The sequence below is a fragment of the Opisthocomus hoazin genome, chromosome 6, assembly GCF_030867145.1.
Source record: "Opisthocomus hoazin isolate bOpiHoa1 chromosome 6, bOpiHoa1.hap1, whole genome shotgun sequence".
Classification (NCBI taxonomy): domain Eukaryota; kingdom Metazoa; phylum Chordata; class Aves; order Opisthocomiformes; family Opisthocomidae; genus Opisthocomus; species Opisthocomus hoazin.
This window is the reverse complement of record NC_134419.1, coordinates 13201444-13212708: the sequence shown is the minus strand read 5'-3', so window position 1 is coordinate 13212708 and position 11265 is coordinate 13201444. Positions and strand designations below refer to the sequence as shown.

The window sequence follows — 11265 nt, the reverse complement described above, 5'->3', positions numbered from 1 at the left end:
GGGGCTTGCTGCGGGGACCTGGCCAGCCTTCCCACATGCTGGGACTAACCCAGAGTTTCCCCACATGAGGCAGTTGAGCTTCTCTGCCCCTTCTGTCCCCTTTCCCACCCTGGGCCTGTGCAGGACAGGCTGGATGCAGGAACAGGGCTGGGTAGTGCCTTATCTCTCTTCCCACTGGCTGTGCATCTCTCTCCATCAGGGCACTCTTACAGCCAGAGCTCGCAGCAAGAGCTGCATGGGACCCAGCTCCATCTCTGAGTCTGTGGTATGTCCTCTCCTCCCACTGCCATGCTGAGCACGGCACGACCTGCCAGTGCAGGGCGAAACCTCCCACTGGCTGTGCTTCCACCCCTCCTGCCCCAGCGCTCGGCTGCGGGAGCTGCCTCTTGCCTCCTGTGCCAGTACCACAGCAGGCAGCACAGCTTGGGAGGAGGATGGGTGAGCCCCAAGTGCTGGCATGGGGGCAGCACCTTGTGTTTCTTGCTGTTCGCCCTGCCTTTCCTGGCGCAGAGCTGTGGGCTCCTCTCTGGGCTTGTCCTGGCTGTGCAGGTTGCCCTCTGGCTCGTGGCAGCACCAGTGCGGGTGGTGCAGAGAGTGAGAGCAGCCTGTTCTCATGCCGATGCCTCCTGCCTGCTGGTTTTCCTTGCTTGCCTCCTTCTTAAACCAAGGGATTATGGTGTGGGTCAACTGCTGAAAGGTGTCAGACAGCCAAAACACATTAAAACTGTGGGCTCCTGGCATGAGGGCAAGGCTGAGGCCTTCACCAATGCTGTCCCTTGGCTCAGTAGCTGCATTTGTGATGGGAGCATGGCCAGGGGTGAGTGTGGGAAGGCTGGTGCTGTGCTGGTGAAGAACCGGCACGCTGTGCGGAGGTGATGGCCGTGTGCCGGAGGGATCCTCTCCAGGCACGCCTGTGACACCCCAGGCACCGCTGGACCTGGCTTCCCAGCAGTCAGCTGGGGTCCCTGTTAGATATTGAGCATATGGCATTAGCAACTCTGTTATTGCCCATCTCTGGGTCCAGCCACTCCCCACAGGTCCCTGCGCTGCCTCCTGCTCTCAAGTGACGTTCAGGCAGTCAGTCTTTGCCTGTAGATCCAGAACTTGCCAGGGCTCCAGCCCCAGTGTGTTCTGTACCCACTTGGGGATTAGGCAGTGCAGAGCAGCACTCAGCTGAAAGTAGGCTGTGTCCTCCTTCACAGGCACGTGGCTTTCAGCTCACAGAGGGGGATGAAACTCACGCCAAAAGGGAGGCAGTGTCCGTCAGTCTGTGCTGCTACTGGGGACCAGGAGTGGGGTCAAGTGTGGAAGGAGCCACCAAGCTGGATCCTTTGGGGCCAGGCCCGCTGGTCTGCTATTTGCACTGTGCACACAGCTTCTCGGCTGCATCCTGCTCTGGTGTCGGGGCAGGGGTGGCTGCAGTGTCTCTGCCATGCCTTCCTGTCAGCAGAGCTTTGCAGGAGGGTGTGAGGTGCCTGGTAACATTCCTGCCTTGACTCCCTGTCCCTCCGCAGCTCTCTATGCTCTTCACGGAGGAGTGTGACAAGGTGCGGGACCTCATGCACGTGCATTCATTCAGCTACGACTTCCACTTGCGTATAGTCCACCAGTATCTGCTGGGTTCCCACATGACCCTGCGCCAGGGCTACCATCTCACCAGCTTCCTGGAGGATTTCATTGCCCACCACACCGACATCCCCAAATTTGGCCGGAACCATGTTTTCCAAGGTGTGTTGCTCGACATGTGATCAGTCTGGGGTTGGTCTCCAGCCCATAACTTGGGAAGAGGTTTCTAAATGCTTTACAAATAATCCTGACCTTTGGGGTATCCAGGGAGGTGACAGTGAGAGGGTGACATGAGGGGCCCAGGTTACCTGAGGGGCCCAGCTCCAGGGCGAAGTCCTTGCTGCCCTGTTGTGGAGAGGAGGTGGGTTGCTCTAGAGCTCTGTCCCCCAGAGTAGTTTGCAGGACACTGCTCTGCCCAGGTAAGAGGCACTGAGCATCTCGTGTGACAGCAATGTGTCCTTTTCTGCTAGGCACGCTGGCCCTGCCCACCAACATGATCACTGCGCACCAGCTGTACAACTACATTGCTGACCACGCCAACACCTACCACATGAAACCCCTGCGCATGGCCCGGCCGGCCACAGGCAGTGACAACAAGAAGGGGACACCAGGCACAGAGCAGAACGAGTATGCACTGGTCTCTATTTGGAACAGGTGAGTGCATCTGCTGCAAGTTCCTGGAGCTGTGGAGATTGGCGGGCATCCCCCAGTCCTGGGGACACTGCCCCAAGGTGCCAGCAAAGCTGACTTTTCTACCTGATGCCAGGCAGCAGCTGTGCCCAGCTTTTCTGAGAAGGCCAACAGGGGTGCTGTGCACATGCATTTGACGTTTCCCATAGCACTTCTGAGGAGTCCTGCTGTGTCCAGTTCCCCATGCCCAGTAGTTCTGTTGTGACCAAGAGCTCTGGGGGAACAAAATGAGGTCCCCTTCATGCTGATGTGTGTTTGCTCCCAGCTCGGGCTCCTACAAGGACTCTGAAGGTCTGCGTCATCATGATGACTTTGATGTGTCCCTCCTGGTGTGTCACAGCGCGGCACCGTTTGAGGAGCAAAGTGAGGCAGAGAGACGCATGCTCCGGTGAGCAGTGGGGCCCCAGAGACATGACACCAAGCTCCCTGGCTTGGGGAGGAGGGCTCTGGGAGGGACTGGCTCTGTCTGGGACATCACAGGCAGGTTTGGTGCTGTCTGGGGAGGTTCCTCACAGGGAACTGGGCAGTGTGATACCTGTCCTTGTCTGGGCAGAGAAGCACCCTTACTGGCAGGGACACAGAGGCCCATAATTCATTTGCAGCCCAGCGGAGAAGGGAGCAGCCCTTCCCCAGGTCACAAGTGTCTCCTTGCTCCCAGCTTGCGTTTCTACGTCATCATGACTAGCCAGCGGGAGCTCTTTCCCCGGCTCACAGCCGACATGCGACGCTTCAAGAAGTTGCCACGCTTGCAGCGGGAAGTGCTGGAGCCTGTGGTGGGCCGAGCGGCTTGGGAGGCAGCAGAGCCGGAGACGAGTGTGGGGCAGCAGCAGCCTGCAGAGCGGGAGCTGTGGCAGGATGTGGAGGACAGCAGCGAGTTCTACGCAGGGGGCACACAAGTCAAACTGGGACCAGGGCTCTTCTACACCTCACCGCTTTTCCCCTTGCTGGCCTCCGAGGTGGCCTCAGCCCAGAAGCAGCTCAGCAGCATGGTGCAGCTGGCCAAGTGCCATTGCCGCAGGGACAACCTCTGGAAGCGCCTCTTCCTCCTGGAGCCTCTGGCTTCCGACAAGCTGAAGCTGGGCAAGCTCTCGCTGGTGGAGCTGGAGGAGCTGCTTGACGCCGTGCATGGGAAATCCATTGCTGACGTCGACCCCCAGCTGGTGAGCAGCAGTGATGGAGTCATGGTGCACAGCAGCCGCTGTTCTGCTCTGGGGATGGAGTGGGGTGCTGGGTGAAGGGTGTGCAGGGCACATCCCTTCCTGCTTGGTGGGAAGGTAGAGGCAGGAACACAGCTCCTGGCTGGCAGGAGAAGGGAGAGGCTGCATGGACCCATCTGTGGAGAGTGAATAGCCCTAGATCAGCAGGCCTCAGCGGGCTGTGGGTGATGCATCTGATTTGGGGTCTGAAGGCAGCTGTAGCATTATGGCTGCTGGTGCAATGGCTAGAGGGAGGCTGAAATTGGTCCTTTTCCATGCTTGCAGGGGTGCTTCCTCACCATGACAGTCTCCTGGTACCAGAGCCTCATCAAAGTGCTGTTGAGCCGCTTTCCCCAGAGCTGTCGGCACTTCCACAACGCAGAAACAGGCACCCAGTACCTGGTAAGACACAGCCCGTCGCCCACCTGCAGCGTCTCCCCTACCCAGGGTGCCTGCCTGCTGTGGCTTCTCACTGTGAGCCTGGCACGTGCTGTCAGGACAACGTGGGTGCCATCGTGATGTTGCCCTCAACTCTGCTACTGGCGCAGCATGAGGTGCGTGCTCCTGTGGTACAGCAGTGTCCGTTTGTCTGCCGCCAGGCAGGCAGGACACCAGAGCCTCGTGCCATGTGTAGCCCCGTGGTCTGGCAGTGTCACCTGTGAGCCAGGCAGACTGGCACCTTCACGGCTCTGTCACACCACCCATCCTGCACGTCAGCAGGTCGCTGGGTGGTGGTGTTTGTATCCCTGTCCTGGGGTTTGTGCTGTCTGCTTTCCAACATGCGCTGTGGCTCTCCTGACAGGTTGTGCTCAACCAGAAGTTCACGGATTGCTTTGTTCTCGTGTTTCTCGATTCCCATTCAGGAAAGACGGTAAGAACTTCGGAATATAAGAGCAGCTATATTGGCTTAGGCCAGGGATCTGTCTAGATTCCTCCAGCAGTGGCCAAGGGCAGGTGTGAATGGGGAGAACAAGAGCAGGTCAAGAAGCTTGTAACACCTTTCCTAAATACTATCCCAACATCTGACAGTCTGGGGCTCAGGCCCATTCTGAGCTAGAAGTGGCCTTTGCATTTGTTTAATAGCCCTCCGTGGCATTATTTCCTTTGGTTAATTTCTGGCATCCATGATTTCCCCTGACTTGCAGCTCCCTGAGGCAATTACAATCTAGGTGAAGAGCTACCTTCCTTGGCTTGTTTTTGAAGCTCCTCCAGCTGTTTTCATGTGCTGCCCCTTTGTTCTTCTGTTAGAAAACAGGGAGCAGTCGATTGTCTTTTCCTTCACAGAGTTGTTTTTGGATCATGCTCTCAGCTGTCTGTTTCCAGGCTGGAGAGTCCTTCTGTATTCAGTCCAAACCCAGATCACACTGGGTCTGGCTGGGAGGGGTCACCAGTGCTGCGGGCTGCTCCTGCCCGGGCAGAAAGGAAGAGGACCTGCACTGTGAGGGTCCCAGCAAACCTGCACGGGCCTTAGCCTGCACTGGACTTGAAGGCAAAAATACTTTGCTTTCCGCTGTGCTCCCAGGCAGGGTGCAGAGTGGGTCACAGGGAATACAGCTCCAGCCTCTTCAGGCCAGTGGTAGCTGAGAGCTCTCTTCACTCTGCAGGTCCCCTCTTCCTCCCTGGTCCTCTAGACTGACCTCCACATCTGAAGGTGGAATTTTTGCCAACTCCGTGTTGCTGTGTTAAGCACGCTGAGCTCTTAAGCCTGCCTTCCCTTCCCCAGTGGCTTCATTGTCATTCAGAGCCCTTCGGGGCTCAGGTCAGCCCTTGTAAATACGGGTGTGCGGGACTGCACCCAGTATTCCTGAGGAGTCTCGGCAGAGCCTTCTGTGATGGCACTAAGGCTTTTCTGTCCCTGCCTGGTGCTTCTGCTGCAGCCTAGGGTGGCATTTGCCTTTTTCGATCATGTCTCGCTGGTTGTAGTGTCACCTTGTGGTCACTGATAGGATACACCCAGGCCCTCCATCACCTCTCGAACTACTCCCATCTTACAGCAGGAATCCTTTGTGTTCATCACCTTGTATTTTGCACTTAATATTCATCCCATTACTGTGGCCTCTCAAAAGTCTGTAGGGCTTTTCTTGCATTATCCCAATCCTCTCTTGTATTAGTGCCTCAAATTTTATCAGTGTGGCCCTCATCTTTGTGCCAGGCTCATTAAAGTACTACGCAACGTGAGTCCCAAAACCTGTCCTGGAGGAACTCCATTTGTAACCTCTCTCCAGCCTGCTACTTCCCCTTTCAGCACTAACATCTTCACCTTACAATTTTTGCATTAATTCCTATCTTTTCAGCTTACCTAAATTTCCCATGTGGGACTACATCAAATCCTTCCTGAAGCTCAGATAAGATGTACCATGATTCCTTTGTCTAGAAATACCACCTTATCAAAGAGAACTCTATAGCATTAGCACATCACTTTGGTAACGCCGAGCTGTGTTTTCCTCGTTCTTTCTCTCCAAGCCTGCTGCAAAGCCTTGCATGCTTCTGGAATTAGGCTCAGAAATCACTTTCTCTTCCCTCTTAAATGATGGTGGTTCATTTGCTGTTTTGCAGTTACACAGCTGTTCTCATGGCTTTATGAGTTTGTTAGGGGACCCTGGCTACTAGATGTGCTGTGTTTCAGTGCTGGAGAGCATCCAGTCCCCATGTCTTGCCTCAATGGCACTGAGCTCGGTGCACGGAGTCGTTCACGTTTTTCTTCTGCTTCAGCTCCTGCAGCCTTCTCTTCTGAACCCCGTTCTCTGCTCGCCTCTGCCCTTGCCTTGCCTTGTCAGTACAGTCACTAATGAGGATTGAGCAGCCAGCATTTATTTTTAGGATTGCAGTTATTACGTTTAATCTCCTCCCCTTCCCCGTTTGTTGCACTCCTACTCTTTGCCTTAGAAGAAGGAACTTCCCTCTGATTTCCCTGGAAGCGCCTGTTACTGTGGAGGCAGTAGGATCCCCTCCTCTCCTGAGGCCGCTGCTGGGGTTGGTGTAACTGCAGATGCATGGGGGCTGGGAAAGAGCGAGTGGGCAAGTCCCTGCACATAATTTCTACCAGGAAAACTGGGAGGAGGCTCAAACATGCTCTGTCACAGGAGGAGACGCTAGCTCAGTCCCACTGGCATGTTGGGATTTCTCCCAGTATCTGACACTGACAAAAAAGCACCCACGCACCTGGGCTAGGGACTGCGCAGTGCGTGTCTGAATCCCGTCCCCTGACCCGCTGCTCCTTCTCAGCAGAGCCTCACCGTGGTTTTCCGGGAGCCATTCCCCGTGCAGCCGCAGAACAGCGAGAGCCCTCTGCCCCAGCTTGTGTCCACATACCACCACCTGGAGTCGGTCATCAACACTGCCTGCTTCAACCTCTGGACAGGCCTGCTCTAGCACTGGCACCCACGGCCTGGAGCGACACGCGTCCCGGACCTCTCGGTGCGGCTGTGCCGTGGGTGACGGTGGGGAGGAATGGGCCTCTGGGGCGGACCTGTGCTCCGGCGCCGCAGGCAGCGCTGCCAGCAGCACGCCTGGGTACTGAGCTGAGGAGCCTGGGGATACGCACCTCCGTCGTTCGCTGGCTGGTGTGGCCCTCGGTGCGCTGTGTTCGGTGGGTTTGACACTGTGTGACCTCGAACTGAACCGCAAGGGCAGGAGCTTGGCTGCTGTGGCTTGGCTGAAGCAGAGCGACTCTCAGGGACATGGCTTTGGCATCTGCAGGTGAGTTCTGCCTGCTGGGAAGGCACGGAGGAGCACACGCAGCACGTCTTCTGCACGGGGCAGCACTGCTCAGCGCTCTGGCTTTGGGCAGAAGGACTCCTGCGCTTCAGGGCTCTGGGCAGTGAGGCTGCCCGCTTCTGGCCCTTCGCTTTCATCAGGAGAGCACCAAATGGGACAGGAAGGGTGAACTGGACCAGGGGAAGGTTAGATGGAGATGTACATTAAAGCTGTTGATATATCTGTGAAATAAACTGAACCAGATCCCCACTCAGTGCCATAGGCTCGGATGTGGACAGCCTCCCGTAGGGCACGCAGAGGCAACCCCAGCTGCGGGGCTGGCTGGGTTTGCTTGCTCCAGAGCAGCCTGCGAGGGGGCTGCTCGCTTCACCTTCCCCACCCACTGCAGGGTCAGCGCTGGGCACTGGCAGCAGCTGCGAGCACTGCAGGACACTGCCTCTTGACACAACTCCAGTCACCAGCTGGAGCTGGACCGGCAAATCTCATGCCCTTCCCAAGGGGTGAATGCTCCCCTCAGCAGGGGGAACTGGAACCTCGCCCTGGACACCCCTGCAGACTGGAGATGAAGGTGCTCCTCTGTACCTCAAGGCACCTACAGCAGTACCCAAGCCATCCCCAAATACAACATGCTGCAGATGGCAGCTGAGGAGATGAGGGCCCAGCTGCTTGGGCTGGCCCAGCAGGGCCTGGGGAAGGGCAGCAGGACATAGATGCTCCTAACTGCCCCAAGTCATAGAGAAGACAGACACACTCCTCTCTTAAGCCATTGCTTTGACTTTTATTGCAGTGTTCTCCTTGTTTTACTCTGCTGCCTTAGTGTTCCCACCCTGGTGCAGGCCTCGGCTCTCCCAGTACGAGCGCAGCCAGCCCAGACCTTCCAGAGTGTCTCCTGCAGTGACAGACAAGGTCTGCTGCCGGTCTGGGCAGGGCTCGCATCCCCAGGTAGGGACCCCGATGCCCACTGCCTGCCTCCCCCAGGACATGCCTGCCTTTGTGCAGCCCCCAAGCTGGGACCTGCCGGTGGGGGTCCCACAGCCCACGGGTGTACTCACCTTTTGGAGCATACTCGCACCCCACGTAGCCGGTGTAGCCCAGAGACTCCAGGAGCTCGAAGATGTAGGGGAAGTTTAACTCCCCGGGGCTGTCGGGCTCGTGCCGCCCTGGCACTTGGGCAATCTGGATGTGACCTAGGGAGGGAATGGGAGAAGCCCTGCCCGCAGCAGCCCTGCCTGCAGCCTTCTCCAGGCACCAGACAAGGTGACCCAGGAGCAGCCCCACACCCCCAGCCAGCCACAGCAGAGCGTGGGGCAGTACGGCCTCGTCTGAAAGCCGCTCCTGCCCCACGGCCACCGTGGAGCAGGTCTGGGTGCTGGGCGTTACCGATGAGCGGGAAGTACGTCTCCAGGTTGCGTGACAAATTCCCATCCATGATCTGGCAGTGAAAGAGGTCCTGTGGGAAGGACAGGAGATGGTGCAGCTGTCCAGCAGTGAGTGGTCAAGGATGGCTGTGCTACAGTCCCCGTCCCTGTCCACATCCCCAGGAGGGAAAACCAAGCCCGTAGCCCTGGGACCCCCCTGTGAGCCTGTGGAGGGTGGACCCTGGAGATCTTCAATGCAGACTCACCAGCTGCAGCTTCAGGTTGGGCCGTCCCACCTTCTCCAGGATGGCAGCAGCTAAGGGTGCAAGAAATGACAGACTGTCACCCCCAGGCTGGAAGCTTCATGGTGAAGCCCTGAGGCCCACCTTCATCAGCTGTGCTCCCTCAGCTTCTCCCTGCAGGTGAGGCAAGCTCCTGCCTTTCAGACTTTGGGGATCCTTCTCCTCCCTTGAAGGAGACTCTGGGGAGAGATGTCTGCCTTACCTTGGTGTGGGGTGTTCAGAAAGTAGCGGGGGTCAGTGATGCGGCTGTTAATAGGCTCCACCAGTCCAATCATGTCTTCCTGTAACACATTAACGTCACCTCTGCAGCAGGGAGCACTCCTTCCCCGTGCCATGCTGGTGGGGGATTCTCCAGCTTCAGTATCCTAAGAGCTGTGCCCATGGAGCGGGACTCGTTCCCCACTTACCTGGGCCAGGAGGTCAGCAGCGTATCTGAGATTCTCAATGAAGGTGGCTTCCATCTCGCCTGCCACTGCTGCCCGGTCTGCGCCCAGGGGAACCCGCCCAGCCATCAGGTGGATCCTGCAGACACAGAGATCAGCCACAGGCACCAGCTTCGCTCTCCAAGCAGCTGCTTGGACCTAATCCACCTTCTTCTGCCACTGGAACACTGGGGCCAGGCTGGGGGAGCAGACACAGGAGGGGATAAGAGGAGCCATCTTCCACGCAGGAGGGACAGCAGGCACCAACGAGCTGCGGGGACATAACATGCCCCGTCCCATGTGATGCCGGATGTCATCTTTGAACCTTTTGCCTGACAAAAGTGCGGACCTTGATTCCTCCCTCTGTTACCAGCTGCCTCCAGCTCTTTCACCCCGAGCCTGGAGTCGTCTCGCTCCTGGGGCTGCCCTGAGGCCAGCGCGATGGGCGGCAGGCGTGCTCCTGTCAGCTTCTCTCCCTGCTTGCTGGCTTAGAGCAGGGAGGGGACAGGGGCCAGGGCTGGACAGGGCTCAGCGACGGGCTGAGAGCAAGGAGACAAAAACCTTGTCACTCTGCCCGTGACCAGAGAGCGCAGACGGGCCTGGGCAGCCCCGGCCGGGCTGGCCCCTGCCCTCCGCAGGGCTTCGGACTGCGTTTCTAAGGGAAAGCATGGAGCAAAGCAAAGGGAATCAAAGGGCCACGGAGGTCTTCTGAAGGGGACTGTGCCCGGCTAATGGCACCTCGTACAGTGCCTCCGCTGCGCTGCAATCAGCTTCAATGAAGCAGCTGCCGTGGGGCCCTGGGGGAAGCGACTGGTGTCACTGGGGAGGAACAAGGGAGGGTTACCGCGGGGACCGCCGTGCGAGGGCTCTGCCCCGAACCGGCTCCCGCCCCGCGCGGCCACGCCGGGGGCCGCTGCCCGGGGGCGGCTCGGCGGTGCCGCAGGGCCGCGGAGGTGCCCGGGTCCCGCCTCGCACCTACCTGGGGCAGCCCGCCGCACGGCCGTACCGCACGGCCGCGGCCAGCCCCTCCCGGAAGGCAGCCTCCCGCCCGGGCACGGCCGCCAGCCCCAGCTCGCCCGCCGCCTGGTCCCCTGCGGGAAAGCGGCGGGGTCAGCGGCACCGGGCACCGCCGCGACGCCCCCCGCCGCCCCGCCCGCAGCCCGGGAGACGCGGCGGTACCGGGGGGGGTGTTGAGGAGGACGATCCGCACCCCCGCCCGCTCCGCCGCGCCCCGCAGCTCCTGGGCCGGGCAGCCCGCGGGCCAGGCCGCCTCCACCGCCCCGAACCCGGCGGCCGCCGCCGCCTCCAGCCGCGCCGGCAGCGCCGGGAGCTGCGGGAACAGCCAGGAGAGGTTGGCGGAGAAGCGCAGCGACATGGCGGCAGGGGGCTGGGCCGGGGGCCGGGGGCGGGGCCCGGTTGACGCGTCCCGCGTGGGCGGGGCCCGCCCGCGGGGCGCTGCGAGGGCGCGAAGCGCTGGGGCGGGGTCGGGGCGCAGCCGCTCCCCGCGTCTGCCGGCTCCGCTGCCCGCCAGCCTGCAGCGCGTGGGGCCCGCGTGGGCCAGCGGCCCCCCCACGCCGCACCCCGGCAGGCAGCGGGGCCCCGTGCTGCCAGTGCCAGAGGGCATGGGGGGGCGGCCGGCGTGCCCCCCGGGAACGGCGCTCCCGCTGGGCCTGACGCACCCAGCGCCACGCGAAGGGGTTTCCTGGGGAGCTCGTCTCCAGCAGTGCCGCCTCGGCTGTCCCACGCTCTGCGTATTTTACCAGAAAGTGTTGGTCTTCCTTCCCGCGGAGCCGTGGCTCAGGTGGGCGGGAGCCCGACCTCTGCGGTGCCCGCGCCCAGCCCCGCGTCCCTGGTCCCCCGTGCTCCGCGGCACCTCCAGGCACGGCCAGGCGGGTGGGGGGTGTCCTGCCCAGCCCCTGGCCGCCTAGGGCTGTGCCGTGCTTGGCAGAGGCGGCCCCGTGGGCCGTGGACAGTTTGCAGCCCCTCGTGCTGAGCCTGTCCCCGGGGCTCTCGC

At 60.1% G+C, this 11265-nt stretch overlaps 2 protein-coding genes across 9 annotated transcripts in view; one reads left to right on the top strand and one right to left on the bottom strand.

The window, feature by feature from the left end:
- Positions 1–7404, top strand: part of SZT2 (SZT2 subunit of KICSTOR complex) — a 62743-nt gene extending 55339 nt beyond the window's left edge. For 4 of the 7 annotated variants that reach the window (XM_075424699.1, XM_075424700.1, XM_075424697.1 and 1 more), the window contains 7 exons: positions 1515–1728; positions 2037–2220; positions 2522–2644; positions 2915–3416; positions 3738–3854; positions 4255–4323; positions 6678–7404. In XM_075424699.1, coding sequence (XP_075280814.1) covers positions 1515–1728; positions 2037–2220; positions 2522–2644; positions 2915–3416; positions 3738–3854; positions 4255–4323; positions 6678–6824 — 1356 coding nt within the window. In that variant the 3' untranslated portion in view covers positions 6825–7404. The remainder of the gene's footprint in view (positions 1–1514; positions 1729–2036; positions 2221–2521; positions 2645–2914; positions 3417–3737; positions 3855–4254; positions 4324–6677) is intronic. The other 3 variants (XM_075424703.1, XM_075424702.1, XM_075424698.1) reach the window with 1 other exon arrangement.
- Positions 7405–7925: 521 nt separating this feature from the next.
- Positions 7926–10626, bottom strand: HYI (hydroxypyruvate isomerase (putative)). Of its 2 annotated transcripts, XM_075424058.1 has the most exons (8): positions 10431–10626; positions 10231–10342; positions 9237–9351; positions 9032–9110; positions 8794–8843; positions 8550–8619; positions 8222–8356; positions 7926–8058 (listed from the first exon to the last, which is right to left on the bottom strand). In XM_075424058.1, the coding sequence occupies exons 1-8, from the start codon at positions 10624–10626 to the stop codon at positions 7970–7972; spliced, it is 846 nt and encodes a 281-aa protein (XP_075280173.1). In that variant the 3' UTR covers positions 7926–7969. The 2 variants fall into 2 exon arrangements, with proteins under 2 accessions (XP_075280173.1, XP_075280172.1); XM_075424057.1 differs by lacking the exons at positions 10231–10342; positions 10431–10626 and adding an exon at positions 9420–9943 and having other exon boundaries at positions 8222–8619.
- Positions 10627–11265: the final 639 nt, after the last annotated feature.